A 16,869-nucleotide genomic window follows, 5' to 3' on the forward strand; every position below is an offset into this window, starting at 1 on the left:
AAAGAATGAAGGGACATTTTAGTTTGGGTCTTTGGGACTGGCATAATATAGGGGAAAATACAGGCGAGAGTGGGTAGGAGCCGAAGCAAAGAAGTCCTGGGGTGGAAAAAAGCAAATGGCCCTGTCACTTTTAACTGCCTTTCACTGATATGCATTTTGGCTTTATCCAAAGATGCTCTGTCTTCAGAGGGCATACTGCTATGCAGAAAAGATATCAAAGTCCAGTAAGTACCAAATTACAGTCGGCTCAGTTCTGTATATATTGAGCTCCCTTGGGAAACCAGAGTCATTAATAAGAACAGAGATCACAGTATTCCACATAAATCCAGAGGTGGCATACTCCTATTAGTTGCCCCAAATTCCAGAACCAAAAGGTACCTTTTCAGATACAAAATGTTTATGGTTGCTAAGTAAAGAAATCAAAAGCTTTCAGAAGCCTGACCCCTTGGCCCTGATAATGTTCCTCTCTGTTCTAGGAAGCTGTAGGAAGCTCATAATTAGAGTAGCTTCTCATAAATTCATTAACCCTAATATGCTTCTATCAATTCACTCACAGAAAGGCAGGCTTGATTAGAAGTGCAACTGACTAAGGGTGAAAAAAACACTGTCTGTTATCACTCTGTTAGAAGTAAATAAGTACATGCAGCCCAATACACCAGATACTAGGTTAGGGAAGATGGAAGGAGGTGGTGCTGAGAAAGATAAATTGTTGTAATAGACAGTTATGGAACTCGCCTTGGCAAACCTTCTGAGTTCTACATCCATCTGTTCCACATTAATCTGTCTCCACTGGGTTTTAGTCCAATTATCAATGCTTCTCTGAAAACGCAAAAGCAGATAAAAGTGTCAACAACATTTGGTGAAAGCAAGTCTCTGCAGCAAAATATATAAACTGATGATACACAGTAACTCTATCATCCAGCGGAGAGTCAATTTTTTAAATATTAACTGCACTTGTCAAAACTTCCCTATCACCAAAACAAAAAAGTTGTCAGAACGTGTCAAACTAAAGGCTAAAACATTATGATATATTAATTTCTAGTAGTGATGATAAATTCCATACACATACCATCATTATCACTTAATCCTGTGTACTTTGAATAAACTGATAAGTAGATTAAATCACAGACTTTTACAATTCTACATGTAATAAGCTTTCACATGAAAATTTTCATCCATTATAAACAAAACTCTCATTAACCATTTCTTGACCATATTTTATAATTATATTTCTATATGGCTTTCAATTACCTTAAAAGATTATAGTGCTTGTTGCAATATGCCTCATTCCCTAGAACTTATTTTTTCACTTAAGTTTTTAACTTAATTAACCATATACAAATTATTTTTAGTAAGGGTCTATTTGTATATGCCCAGGCATGTAAGTATAAGCATAGGTATATGTATGAGTTGGTATACACAGATGACTACATGTGTAATATATATTTATATATTAATTTTTATTTATATTCTATACAATCTCCCCAAAGGATTTGAGGCAGTTAGCTTATTATACAAAGTTTCATCCTGAACTAAAAATAAAAACAACTGCTATTCAAAGAATAATAATCCACTAACAGAGATATATGAATTCTAATTTGGGGCTGGGGTGGGGAGCTAATTTCCACATATTTCAAGGCATTACAAAACCCAAACAGAATGCCCAGGCTCTACAAACTGCATATATAAAAGAACTACTAAATAAAAAGCAGATTTTGAAAAAGCACATCTTACTCGAACATAAATGATGACATCCCACAGTCCCTTGAGCAATTTTATTTCTTTGCGACACTGTTTCATTTGTTTGTACTCTGGAAGAGCCACTTCAAAAAGACGAGTAGATTCTTGCATCTGCAACATTTCTTCTTCTAAGGCCTCGAGCTCTTGATTTGCCTAAGGAGAGAACATAAACACCTGCATACAAACTGCCAGAGAAAGAGAAGACACGCAGTTCTGGAGTTCTGGTTATCTTGACATTTCAATCTTTGATTTTTAAAAGGAAAATAAAAAGAAATCTGCAGCATAATTATTGGCATAATGTAGAAGGTTTTAGAAGAGCAAACTCAGCTACTCAAAAAGTGAGAATAGACTACTATTAAACACAGTAACTTAACAATACTCTCCCTATGCACGTATTTTAGCAAAATTTCCTCCTCATCAGATTTCTCTGAATACAATTTTTCCTCTTGGTTTTTGTACTGAGAACTGGGGAATTCTCTGAGGAACAAAAGGTGGGGCTCTAGAAACTTCCACGTAAGAATGAATTATCTTTTTAATAATGACTTAGTTTATTAAAACTTTTAGATTTAAAAAATACCCTACAGATTATCAATAATATCAAATGCACTGAAGAGAATTTGTGAAATAAAGCACAAAGCTAAAAACACAGTCCAGTATGAAAACATCACCATGTGACTATCTTTATCAAGGTTCACTTATATATGCCATCTATGTAGAACAATTTACATTTTACACCAAACTTAAATACTGGCATGTTTTTTCTTTTGTGATGAACCAACTCTTAATTTTCATCTTTAATTAACAAAATGGTACTATGTTTACATGGTAAAAGTTCAAGGTGTAGAGGAGCATTTGCAAGGCAGGAAAGCAATCCTTCAGGTTCACTCTCATTCTTTCGGATGATATTTCTGTAACTCCCAATTCTGTGCTCAAGTTGCGCTTTCTTGATTGATCACATTTAGACATTATATTAGGTTACTACTGGCTTTGCAAAAGAAGGATTTGACTTTGTTTTTCCACTTTCTATTTTCTCCCATCCTCCTCCCAAGATTCAACAATTGTATGGCTTCAGTTTCTTTGAATTTTAAATACCCATACTTAATGCTTTTGTGTTCCATCAACCTTCAACTCTTTTTCAATTGACAAATAAAAATTGTACATATTTATCACGTACAACATGATGCTTTGAAATTGCGAGACCGGACACAGTGGCTCATGCCTGTAATCCCAGCACTTTGGGAAGTCATAGTGAGTGGATCACTTGAGCCCAGGAGTTTGAGACCAGCCTGGGCAACGTGGCGAAACCCCATCTCTATTAAAAGTGCAAAAAAATAAAAATAAAAATAAATTAGCTGGGCATGGTGGCATGTGCCTGTAGTCCCAGCTACTCGGGAGGCTGAGGTGGGAGAATGACCTGAGACCAGGGAAGGTTGGGGCTGCAGTGAGTTGAAATCGTGCCACTGCACTACAGCCTGGTCAGAGTGAGACCCTGTCTCAACAAAACGAAACAAAACAAATCTATATATTGTGAAATGGCTCTATAGAGCTAATTAATATATGCATTACCTCACATACTTCATCATCTCACACTTTTTATGGTAAGAACACTTAAAATGTACTCAGCAATTTTCAAAATACAATATGTTGCTATTAACTATAGTCACCATGTTGTACAAGAAGTCTTGTGAACTTATTCCTAACTGAAATTTTCTGCCCTTGCCTAACATCTTCCCAACCCCAGCTCTGCTCTCTTCATTTCCTACTATGTAAAGAAGAATATTAGTATCCTGCTTTCATTTTCACAAGTTATATCTTCACAAACAAGAACTGCAATTCTTTGTTTTAAAATGTTTTAGTATGAAACATTTTATAAATGTAAAAAGATATATGAGTTTGCTCCCCATCTAGCCTAAGAAATATGACTAATAATTTTTAATGCCTTTCTCAATTTTATCCCTCTTTTCCCTATTTAACCACAAAACCTAATTTTTTATTTAATAGTCTAATTTTTATATTTTCACATTAATGTACTGCTAAATGCTAGATATTAAAATTTATGTTTGTGAAATGTAGTTTACTATATATGTCACGTTTCAATTGATATTTATGTTCACCTATATGTTCACGATGATGTGTGTGAAGCTCATTTCCTCTACTGCACAGTACTACATTATATGATATGCACTTTTTTTTTACTTCTAATAGTCATTTTGGCTTTTCCTATATTTCACCCGTATTACTAACGCTACTAGGAACTTTCATGTTCCCTATCGTATAGTATTTTACGTAGAGGTTTAATTCTTTTATTAGGTAAAAAATGTCTTCTAAGTGTTTCTATCATGAATGAATGTTGAATGATAGCTAATGTTCTTTTGACATTTCTTGCGATAATCATATGATTTTTTCTTCCTAATTTGTTAATGCAATTAATTATACTGATTTTCTAATGTTAAGTGAAACTTATTTTCCTTAAATGAAAACTTGTATATTAGTATTTGATTGCTTTGTTTAGTATGTTTGTATCTACATGTACATGAGAAAGACTGATCTATATTTTTTTCCTTTCTTATACTATGGTTTTATAAAAATCAGACATGCTTCATAAAATAATTTTTGAGTGTTCATTCTTCTTCAGGTTGCTGGAATCATGTGAATGAGATGTTTCTTGAAAGCTTCTTAAGATTCACCTGTAAAGCCATCAGGGCTTCTTAGTCTCTCTTTTGAAACTTTTTTTTTTTTTCGTGTTTTAATAACTGGTTAATGTTTTTCTTTTTATTTTCGTGCTGGCTAAGTTTGAATTGTTATATGACTACTCAGATTTACTGAGACAGTTTTGGTAAATTCTATTTTTCTAAACATTTATCCATTTTGTTTAAGTTTTTAAGCTTCTTGTTAATAGTGCTCTATATTTTTGAATGTCTGCTGTTTCTGTACAATCATTCCCTATTTTATTCTAATACTGTTAATTTTCCTTTTTTTCTGTTTTTCCCTTGATGATTTCACCAGAGGTTTGTCCACAGAGTTAGTCTTTTCTAAGAACCAAATTTGGCATTGTTTGGAGTAAAACTAGTTATTCATCACTATAAATAACTAGAGCTATTTTAGTGATGGTTTATTGGTGGTAAATATATTACATTTTTGTTTACCTGAAATATCTTCATTTCACTGTTATTGAGATATAATTTTTCCCAGTAGAATTGAAAGACATCATCCACTACCTTCTGGCTCTCATTTTTGCTAATGAGAAGCATGCCCTTCGCCTAATCATCATTTCTAACAAGTGACCAGTCTTTTCTATCTGGTTGCTTTGAAAATCTTTTTGCTTTTGGTATTCTGCAGTTCACTGTGATGTGTCTACATGCAGTCTTTGTATTTATCCTGGTTGGGAGTCAGTGAATTTCCTGTACCTATTGATTCATGTTTTGACCAGTGTATTAGTCACGGTTCTCCAGAAAGATAGACCCAACAGGGAAAAACAAATAGATATATGAGGGAAGTTTTATTAGGGGTATTGACTCACATGATTATGAAGGCTGAGAAGTCTCACAATAAGCCATCTGCAAGCTGGAAATCCAGTAGTGTGGCTCAGTGCAAGTTCAAAGGCCTCAGAACCAGGAAAGCTGATAGTACAATCCTCAGTCTGGGGCCAAAGGCCTAAGAACCAGATGCTGAGGGTGGGGGGCTGTAGGTTCAAGTCCAGGAGTCCAAGTCCAGGGACACTGGAATTCTGATGTCCAAGACCAGGAGAAAGGTATTCCTTTTCCAGGGGAGAGAGTGAATTTGCCTCTCCTCTGCCTTTTTCTTCTATCTGGGCCCCCAGCCAATTGGACAATGTCCACCCACACTGCAGGTAGATCTTCCCCACTCAGTCCACCAACTCACAAACCAGTCACTCCTGTGTCCTCACAGACACACCCAGAAATAATGTTTTACCAGCTCTGTAGGTAGCCCTTAATCTAGTCAAGTTGACACCTAAATTTAACCATCACAACTAGTCTTTAAAAGTCTCAGCTATTGTCTTGCAGACTATATTCTGTTCATTCTCTCTTCCAGGAAGTACCAATAGAAGAGCTGGATGGCATTCTAACTTCTTTCTGTGTGTCCTTTAAGCTCTTTTATATTTTCCATCTCCTTACACCTATTCCTGCATTCTAAGTGATTTCTTCCAATGTAATTTGTATTTCACTAATTCTCTTTCCAATTTTAATGAGCTCTTTAACCCATCTGCTGAGTTGTATTTTTTTTCACAACTGCATTTTTCATTTCCATAAGTATCTGGCCCTTTTTCAAATTCAACTGATCACTGTTGATAGTCTCAAAACTGAGAACTTGTTCATTTTATTCAATATTATCTTTTATTTCCTTCTAATATCTAAAGCTTTGTATGGATCCATATGTGTGGTTTATTTCAACTGACTCTTATGCGTAATGGTGTGTTTATTGTTTTATTGTGGACTCATATTTGACTGAACTTAATCTGTTGGACCTCCTAAAGATACTGAATGAGAGTGCTTTTTTCCAGAGATGATTTAGGTTTGCTTCTACTAGTTGCCAGGAAGATACTTGTAACCATTTCAATTTCCTGGCTTAGAAATTCCTTAATCATATGGGTAGTATAAAACTGGACCACAGACCCTTGTGAGAACAGGAATATGTTAACAAACTCCCAGAGCATCATTTTCTGTTTTTTTCACCCTACTCTGAGCATTAGTGAAGACCCATAGAGACTCATAGGCTTCCTTTGCAGGCTGCAGACCTTCCCTAGCTCACTCTCCAATGAGGGTATCACCCCTAAGAGCATCTTCTATTTCTCCATGAGAAACTTAACCTCATAGTTCTAGACTTCTGATATTTTCATTTTCACTACAGCAGCCCAGGCTTCTGCATTTGCCTCTACTTTTTCTTGTCCTTTAGAGATTTGTCTTCTGTTCTTGTGAGCTCAGCAATAGATTAAAAATTATACATTTGTGAGTATGTGTTCAGCATCTGTTTTGTGAAAGAGGGCTTTTCAAAATGTCTGGTCTACCATAATCTCCAAAGTCAATATCCCTTTGATTTATTTTTAATCATTTTTTTCCTATTATGTATACTAATTCCATTATTCCTAGAAATATATACCCAGTTATGGCCGGGCACAGTGGCTCACGCTTATATTCCCAGCACGTTGGGAGGCTGAGGCAGGCAGATCACTGGAGGTCAGGAGTTCAAGACCAGTCTGGCCAACACGGCAAAACCCCATCTCTACCAAAAATACAAAAATTATCCAGGTGTGGTGATGCGTGCCTGTCTGTGGTCCCAGCTACTTGGGACGTTGAGGCAGGAGAATCACTTGAACCTGGGAGGCAGAGGTTGTAGTGAGCTGAGATCATGCCGCCGTACTCCAGCCCGTGCAACAGAGTGAGACTCTGTCAAAGAAAGAAAAGGAAAGGAAAACAAAAGGAAAAGGAAAGGAAAGGAAAGGAAGAAATATCCAGTTATGTTAATTTAGCTGGTTATTAGATGGTTACTATATCTTTGGCTGTGAAGAAATGGTAGCAGTTTACCAGGGGGCCTCATTTTAAAGGCAGGGATTTGCTGCACTGTTCCCCTTATTTGTGGAAAGTCAGTGGTTTCTGTCTTGTGGACTGAGATGCCTTCAGTACCAGGGTCCACTATACCAGCCCAGAGCAAGAATTCATATGACTTTCGCTGAGTCTAACTAGATCAACATATGTCTGCTGAACAAATACACCAACAACATGACTTTAAGAAAAAGTTCACCCAGCCCTACTACATTCAAAATATTCCTGTAGTTACAAGCATAAGCATCTCTGACTTTTAAATATGTAACTATACGCTGTTATAGTATAGCAGGAACATGATAAAATTCAATAAATAACTGTAGTAAATGTTTACATACAGCATGTTGGTTAGTCAAGTAAAAACGTTTCCCTATCCACAATCTGTTCAGACCACCTGCAATTTAGACATAATCTTAAAAAAATAAAAAATAAAACCAAGTATATTAGCATACTCTAACCTACTCCCTTTTCAATGAATATGTTAACCAATTTTCTTCTGCCAAGTGAAAGAGGCAACATGATGCTATAGAATGGTGTTTTCTGAATAAGTTTAAAGCAATTAAATCTAAATTCAACCCAAAATTTGGAAAGAGAGGTAAGGGCTCTGTCAGCTGCACCCGGCGAAGGAGTTAAGACTATCTCCAGCATGAAGTGAATTCAGAATGACAGGCTAGATGAGCAACACAGAAAGGTGCCCAGCGCCTAAATCTAAACTTCACACAATTATTTTCTTATTTTGGTTGCTAGGTAAAGTTCCTAGAGAAACAAAGACATCATTTTTCTAACAAAATTTTAAAGCATCTTTTTAAGTGTTCTGTGAATTACTTATCATTTGGATTCTTTGTCCACCATATTCATTCTTATAGTCAACTATAATAAAGTACAGTTGCTCATTATAAACTAGGATTGAATGACTCAACAATCTTCATGTCCAGGGTTAAGTATAAGTTATGGGCTTCCTTGACTATGGTTAAAAGTTATAAGTAAAAGAATCACAAGAGAAGGGGTATAGTGTTTAAAATTTCTGATTAAAAAAAAAGAAAAGTTTAGATAGCCAGAATGTTAATCCTAGTTCTGTCACTTACTAACAGAAATCTGTAAGGAATTACTTAATTATACAAGCCTTTTTTTTTTTGAGATGAAGTCTTGCTCTTCACCAGGCTGGAGTACAGTGGCGCAATCTCAGCTCACCGCACCTCCACCTCCCAGGTTCAAGCGATTCTCCTGCCTCAGCCTCCTGAGTAGTTTGAATTACAGGCACCCACCACCACGTCCGGCTAATTTTTTCTTTTTAATATGTATTTTAGTAGAGATGGGGTTTCACCATGTTGGCCAGGATGGTCTTGATCTCCTGACCTCGTGATACGCCTGCCTCGAATCCCAAAGTGCCTGGGTTACAGGTGTGAGCCACTGTACCCGGCCACAAGTTTGTTTTTTTATTTGAAATAGGAAAAGTAATATAAGTCATATCATAAGGAGACTGTGAGAATTTAAAAGAAATAATGTAAGTCATATGCTTAACAAAATTCTTGACATATAGTAAGGACTCAAAAAATAGTAGTAGTTGTTACTCTCTCTAGTATGATTACTACGATGATTGTGATGGTTAATACTGAGTGTCAACTTGATTGGATTGAAGGATACAAAGTATTGTTCCTGGGTGTGTCTGTGCAGGTGTTGACAAAGGAGATTAACAATTGAGTCAGTAGACTGGGAGAGGCAGACCCACCCTCAATCTGGGTGGGTACCATCTAATCAGCTGCCAGCACAGCTAGGATAAAGCAGGCAGAGGAACGTGGAAGGCCTAGACTGGCTGAGTCTTCTGGCCTCCATCTTTCTCCCATGCTAGATGCTTCCTGTCCTCGAACACTGGACTCCAAGTTCTTCAGCTTCTGGTCTCTTGGACCTACACCAGGGGCTTGCTAGGGACTCTGGGGCCTTTGGCCACAGACTGAAGGCTGCAATGTTGGTTTCCCTACTTTTGAGATTTTGGGACTCAGAGCAGCTTCCCTGTTCCTCAGCTTGCAGATAGCCTACTGTGGGACTTCCCCTTGTGATGGTGTGAGTCAATACTCCTTAATAAATGCCCTTTCATATATACATCTATCCTATTAGTCCTGTCCCTCTAGAGAACCCTAATACAATGATGATGGTGGTTTTGAGAGGCATGATTTGAAATACAATACAATTTACTTAAGGGGAAATTGCTTATAACTGGGTTTTAAATAAATCAATTCCTATTACAGCAAAATAAAGACAAAATGTGGCAGTATTTTGTGTCTAAACTTACATTTTTTAAAGTAGCTATTTTAAGGCACATAGGATATTTGAGATCTGTATTACCTTATCAAGTGCTGTGTATGGATTTTCTGCATTAAATCCAAGAGGGGCGTAGCGTCTGAATCTCTCTCTGAACTCGGCCTGCTTTCCCTGATCAGTGCAAAAAAAAAAAAAAAAAAAAAAAAAAAATCACAAAGTGAATTTCAAACAAATACTTCAATTATCCTTGTAAAACCTTTCTTAAAGCAAAAACTTGGTAACTAGCTTACGTCAAACAAAATACATTTTTTCCTTATAAGAGTGACTTCCGCATTATGGAGAGGCGAGACTTCCTGTCTGACAGTTGCTGCGATCTTTTTGGTAGTTTCCCATGTTTCAGGTAATTCCTGCAAAAGCAAAGGTACAAATGAGAAATTACTTCAATTCCTAAAACAAATCAACCCTATAGGATTAAATTACTCTAATTTCTTTCTTTTTTTTTTTTTCCCCTCTTGAGACGAGGTCTGGCTCTATCACCTAGACTGGAGTGCACTGGCATGATCTCAGCTCACTGAAACCTTCGCCTCCCAGGCTCAAGTAATCCTCCCAGCTCAGCCTCCCCAGTAGCTGGAACTACAGGCACATACCACCATGCCCGGATAATTTTCATATTTTTTGAAGAGACAGGGTTTCAGCATGTTGTCTGGGCTGGTCTTGAACTAGTGAATTCAAGCGATTCACCTGCCTCTGGCTCCCAAAGTGCTGGGATTACAGGCATGAGCCACCACGTCCAGGTAAATGATTCTAATTTCTTTACACTAACCCATGACATCTCTTCATTCTTATATAATGAGTTTATTAAAAGAAAAAAAAAAAAAAAGGATGAAAGTGATAAAAAGGCTTAGAACCAGGGCTGCAGTACAGGCTGATTCACTGGCACTGCTGGGTTCAGAACTCTAAAACATGTACCAGAACTGTTTTCATCTCAGAATCCATGGAAATCTTTTTAAAATAAACACAAATCTCCCAATTGCTTTGCTGCTGTGGGAATAAAATTAAAGTGCTCTGGAAATGACTTTGTTGATCTCTAACAACTAGAAATGGAAGCCAGCCATATTTAGTAATCTAGCAAGTGAAAAAAGATGCTTTGAAAATGCTGGGCCAAGGATGAAAATGTGAATCAATCTCATCCTCAGCTTTTCTCTAGCTCCCAAAGCTCCGTACATTCTCCTTCTTGTTGAGGAGTTTGAGGATTGAGGTTGGGTTTATTTTAGGGGACTAGGAGTTTTTGAAGGGAGAAGAGGCAAAGGGAAGAAAGGTGAATTCCTACTCTATGTAGGACAAAAGACACAATAAATAGTTCAGGTACCAACTCAACTCTGCTCTCCCTGCCTACAATGCAAATAGGACAAAATCAAGTTATTTTCTTTGAGGAGCTGTGCATGGGGCATAATTACTGTTGAAAAGCATTCCTTGCGTCCCAACTAACAAAGCACTGTTCCTCTGGGTCATCTCCCGGGACACTGAAATTGTTTTGTCATACAAAACCACCCATAGTGATGGAACTCTTCCTGTGTAGCTGAAGTGCAAAACTCAAAGGTTCTAAAGACTATTTTGTAACCCTCAATAAATATTTGATGAATGATTCAGTAACTGCCAATTATGAAGAACGCACTGTGCTAAGTCTAAATACTATTTGTGTGGTGAACGGGTGCTAAAAAGGTAAAACACATTCTCTGACTTAAATTGTTTTATAATCTGTCAGAGTGAGCAGGAGGCACACACAGTAACTATTCTACACAACAGAATGTGTTAACTATCAGGATGTCTATGTGTTATGGAATCAAAACAGCTGGGAGACAATATGGTGACATGACAGGAATACCAAACTAGCTCAGGAAACAAGGGACCTGGGCTCTAAACCCCCTTGTCCTTCCTTCTTGTGGCTTCTCAACAAAACTCTGCATTCTCCCTCTGTACAGAGTCTCACTTTGCATTTCCAATTCCATTCCATGGAACCTAAGTATTCCATGGAGTCCCTCAGAGGCCATGGCTGGGAAGCCAGGAAGAAGTTACATCCATGAGCTCAGGCCCCTTTATCCCTCTTCAAACACAGCAAACCTGCTTTATATTTGGGGATCCCAAACAACTTTTACTTGATAAAAATTTGAAACCCAAAAGATCAGATGATCTCCAAAGCCTCTCGAAGTCAGATGATCCACTCAAGGAGAAGGTAACATTGAAACTGAGGCTTAACGAAATGACTAGGTTTCAACAGGCAGAGATTAGGGTGAGATCCCTTGAGGTATGACGACCAATATAGGATGGTGTGAGTGTGTGAGCTCTTATGGAAGCTGGACAGCATTTGGGAAGTAGGGGCAGTTAGTGAAGGTTTCTGAACAGAAAAGGGACGGGATAAGTCCTGCAGATTAGAATTCATCTTGTTTCAGAGTATATTGTGGGTGTGGTGTGAGGAAGAATGGGATGCATTAAGGAGCTATTGCTGGGAGGTGAGAAGTAACAAGAGCTTAAATTAAATTAAAGCGGGTGTAACAGCAATGAAAAGAGGCAAAAGACTGAAGAGATGCTCCACCAACAGAAAGATCATCTTGCTGGTAGTGACTCCCCATGACTTTAAGGAAGTAATACTTCAACTCTTAATAGGCACAGCCAGACTTTAAGGTGTTTTCACACAGAACTAAGCATAGACAACTATTTGAAAAATGTTATGACTTCTCATAATAATAAAGGAGAAACTGAAAGTAACTATCACTTGAAGTTGCTTAAATTATAATAAAATTGGGCCCCGTCACCCTCCAAATACACCACATGCCACCCATGAATCTTATTTTTCCTCCTGACAAGTCTAAATTACTGACACAGAGCTAAAATTGTACCCTGCTTCTGAAATGTTGAAAAGCCCAATACTTTCAAATACTACCATCACTTGAAGGAGTGAACCAAACTTTTATAACACAAATTCTGGAGGCCATATCTAAACTTCCCTCATCAATTACTTATGTTATGACTACTTTCTCTATGATATATAGTTTAAGGTTCAACATCTGATTCAAGGAATATATAAATCTTCCTAGAAACAAGAAATATTTATAGATGCTTCCACTGTGACTGTTTTATTTCTTGGTCTTGTTATGTATCTATCTGTCTAGAACTTGTCATCTTGCTCCATGTCTAACTGACTTGCAAGCTATAAGGGCAGTTTTATACTTAAATAGAATTTAACAATTCACATACAGTAATTCTCATAGTCTCTATAGTCAAGAGAACACTTGTAAATACCCTGCTGCATTTAATCCTCACAAAGCAAAATGACAGAATATAAAACAAAACAGCCACTGTGAAAAATATCTTGGCAATGGCTCAAAAAGTTAAATATAGAATTACCAGATTACCCAGCAATTCCATTCCTAAGTGTACTGAAAAGAATTGAAAACAGATACTCAAATAAATACACATCAATGTTCACAGCAGCACTATTGACAATAGCCCAAAGATGGAAACATCCCAAATGTCCATTGACAGATGAGTGGATAAGCCAATGGTGGTATGGACATACAATGGAATGTTATTCAGCCATAAAAAGAAATGAAGTACCAATACATGCTACAATGTGAATGAACCTGGAAAACATTATACCAAGTGAAAGAAGCCCAACAAAATAGGTCACATATTGTATGATTCCATCTATAGGAAATATCTAGAGTAAGTGAACCCATAAAGGCAGAAATAGATTGGCAATTGCCAAGGGTTGGTGGGTAGGGCTTGGCAGGGCATGGAGGAGGATAATGGGGAGAGACAGAGAAGTGGTATGGGATTTCTTTCTGGGAGTGATGAAAATTTCTGGAACTAGAGAGAGGTGGTAGTTACACAATATTGTACTAAATTGTACATTTTATAATGGTTACTTTTATATGTTATCTGAATAGTAAATTTCACCTCAATAAAAAAAGGAAAAAACAGAAATTGATGGGAGCGAGTGTAGAGAAATTGTTTAAATGAGGGATCACGAGGCATATTTTACCAAAAGGAAGTGTGGTCTCAGACATTAACAAACTTGCCAAGGCAAGCAGAAAAGATGAACTCAAACAGTACTTCAAAACAAATCTAAATTTGAGTTCTGTGCTCTGACTACTAAACTAGATCAACTAGAATCCAGTGAAAGCTTTTTGGTTAATGCGTCCACTAATCACACTTGCAAAATTCAAGTACATATGTGAACACACACACACACACACACACAATCTATAAAATATCAATATTGGCATACAAAAAGAACCTCAATTTTGAGACTGTGGTTCATGGTTTCAGTTATAATTAAAGAAGCTTTGTTGGTAAAAATCCCCCAAATCTTTCCACAGCATGGAAACAGGTGGATGGCATAGAAATCTGTTCAGAAAACACAGTGATTTCCCCATTCAAATTGAGTTTCATTTACTTATTACTATTATTGTGAGACGGAGTCTCACTCTGTCCCCATGCTAGAGTGCAGTGGTATGATCTCAGCTCGCTGCAACCTTCACCTCCCGAGTTCAAATGATTCTCCTGCCTCAGCCTCTTGAATAGCTGGACTACAGGTGCGTGTCACCACGCCCAGCTAATTTTTGTATTTTTAGTAGTGATGGGGTTTCACCATGTTGGCGAGGCTGGTCCTGAACTCTGGACCTCAGGTGATCTGCCTGCCTCAGCCCCTCACAGTGCTGGGATTACAGGTGTGAGCCACCATGCCTTGCCTATTTATTCTTTATTAACATGTCCATGATATGTTTGGAAGACTAGGACACTTCTTGACTGACAGGTAGTTTTTTTGAATGAAAAAAAAAAGTATGGATGTATTTCATATGCGAAAATGATGGTAAAACTGAACTCAAAAAAGCAACTCATGGGTTCTTTACAATCTACATTGTTTCTAATAAGAAGGCAGTGGAGCACAGTGGTTAAGAGTATTTTGTCATAAAACACACTTAGAGTGTTGGCTGGCTTTACTATTTGTGTGACCTTGACAAAGTTATTAAATCTCCTTAAGTATCAGATTCCTAATTTGTACACTGAAAACATCAAATGTGTACAGTATAGATTGTTGTAAGGACATCATAAGGGAGTACATGTAAAGTACTTTAATAAAAGAGATGCTCAATTTATGGTAATTACGATTATTTCACCTCTGCACTTACCTGTAGCTGAATATAGACTTGCTCAGGCATCTTCTGGCCATAGCTTTCCAAGAGGGTGATGGTTTCTTTTAGAGGTTCAAAGAGTTCATCAGTAGCTCTCTGTCGGCTTCTTACAGCCAGAAGATTCCCCATGATGTCAACTAAACCATCATGATCACCTTCATTTAATTCTCTTTGAAGTCCTGCATCTGTCTCCTTTATAAATTCTTGTAGCTCATTCAGACTATTAAATATATATGTACATACACAAAAAATAAGTTTATTAAAACATTTAGTATAAGACTTCTGATTGAATCTTATTTTCATTATGTACCTCATTAAACATTATTTATCTCTATCATGAAATTGGCAACATTAATACTCTTAAAAGTAACATCTCAGTTTTAGAAAGCAGTTTAGAAAGTTATAATTCCAAATACCAAAGTACAAAGGCTACCTGTCAATGACAAATCTCAAAAGATGCTCCTGAAACATCCAGCTCCATTTCTTAATTATGGCTAACAAGCTCACTTTGAAAGGCTTCATGTCCACCTTGAACCAACTATCAAACACTCTGAAGTCATCAAATTTGCTCATCTGAACGTACAAAGCTTCATAAATGTCGATCTGTAGTTAGAAAAAAATTAACTAGAACAACTCAATGAAAAGCCAGTTCACTGCATTAAATGCTAAGGGTTTTCCTTGCCTGTTCTTTGAATTGCTCAAGAGTTGGTGGTTGTTTGGGAATGTCTTCATTTGCACGAGCATCCATTTCTTCGGAAGATACAGTGTGGCCATACAAGAGAAAATGCTTCATAAACTCAGCTCGATCATCCACCCAGAGGTAAGCATGGGTCTCCAGGGTGTTTCTGAAATCTAAGACTTTGTTGATGACATTCGACACTCTGTTCATGATCTCCTGCCTGACCTCTGCCAGGCCTAACATGTTATCCATATCATTCTAAATGAGAGGAAAACACAGCACTTATTCAAACCAACCTTGCTTTATCAATTATCTACAACATAACATTACCAAGGTAATTCTTCAAAGGGAAAGTAGTTAGAAAAATTAAAAATCATGTTGCTTTTTCCAACTTCTTTTTTCCCTGTGCTTACCATTATTCTAATTTGTTCTGGGTTTTATTTTCTGGTGTTTTTTTGTTTTTTTTTTCAGACAGGGTTTCGCCTTGTCGCTCAAGCTACAGTGCACTGGCTTTATCACAGCTCACTGCAGCCTCTAACTCCTGGGCTCAAGAAATCCTCCTGCCTGAGCTTCCTGAGTAACTGGGACTACAAGTGCATGCCACCACACCCAGCTAATTTTTTAATGTTTTGTAGAGACGGTCTTCCTATGCTGCTTAGGCTGGTCTTGACCTCTTGGGCTCAAGCAATCCTCTTGCCTCAGCCTCACAAAGTTCTAGGATTCCAGGCATGAGCTACCACACCCAGCCATAATTTGTTTTTGAATCATTAATATAAAAGCTAAATACCCATTAACTAAGAAAATACCTGATAATTTTTAATTTCCAGGTGTGTTGCTATTCGGTTCATCTGGGCAGACATTCTAAAACTATTGCATAACATTTCTTCTACCAGATCATAGAAGCCATCCCCAGCCTCTCTGTCTAGAGAAGGTTTAAACACAATCTCAGGAGGCAACAAGATCATTTGTGCTTGAAAAAATGGTGCTGGTTTCAACTGTTTCTCTGTATTCTTCAGAAAGAAGTCTAAGTCGTGCATTATAGCCTGAAAAAAGCCTTCCACCACAATGTCATCAATGAATTCTAAATAAATTTTCCAGTTATCCAGAGAGGGATCAGCTTTGAAGAGCTTCCTATTTTCCTAGAAACAGACAAGTATTAGTAGATGAATATAAACAAATAATTAGCATAAAAATTAAAACTTTCCATTTAAATAGTTTGTAAAAGAAGAGACTGCATTTTTGTGCACAAGACAGGAACATTCAAATACTAAGTTGCAGAACCTTAAGCTAGATGTCAAAGATCTAAGCAGGAATTAAAACATTAAGTTCACACATGAAATACATTCAAAAGTCATTTTTTCAAGGAAAGTTCTCTATGAAGATTGCTATCTTCAGATGCAGACAGGAAATACACTAGTTCCCAATGAATTCTAGA

At 37.2% G+C, this 16,869-nt stretch overlaps 1 protein-coding gene across 1 annotated transcript in view; it reads right to left on the reverse strand.

Moving 5' to 3' along the window:
* Nucleotides 1-16,869, reverse strand: part of DNAH11 (dynein axonemal heavy chain 11) — a 370,125-nt gene that overhangs the window by 295,564 nt on the left and 57,692 nt on the right. The window contains exons 15-22 of the mRNA XM_038004732.2: nt 16,241-16,573; nt 15,438-15,692; nt 15,189-15,358; nt 14,753-14,975; nt 9,851-9,967; nt 9,645-9,731; nt 1,735-1,893; nt 736-819 (exon numbers count right to left, since the gene is read on the reverse strand). Of these exons, the coding sequence (XP_037860660.2) occupies nt 736-819; nt 1,735-1,893; nt 9,645-9,731; nt 9,851-9,967; nt 14,753-14,975; nt 15,189-15,358; nt 15,438-15,692; nt 16,241-16,573 (1,428 nt within the window). The remainder of the gene's footprint in view (nt 1-735; nt 820-1,734; nt 1,894-9,644; nt 9,732-9,850; nt 9,968-14,752; nt 14,976-15,188; nt 15,359-15,437; nt 15,693-16,240; nt 16,574-16,869) is intronic.

Source organism: Chlorocebus sabaeus, chromosome 21 (genome assembly GCF_047675955.1).
Source record: "Chlorocebus sabaeus isolate Y175 chromosome 21, mChlSab1.0.hap1, whole genome shotgun sequence".
Classification (NCBI taxonomy): domain Eukaryota; kingdom Metazoa; phylum Chordata; class Mammalia; order Primates; family Cercopithecidae; genus Chlorocebus; species Chlorocebus sabaeus.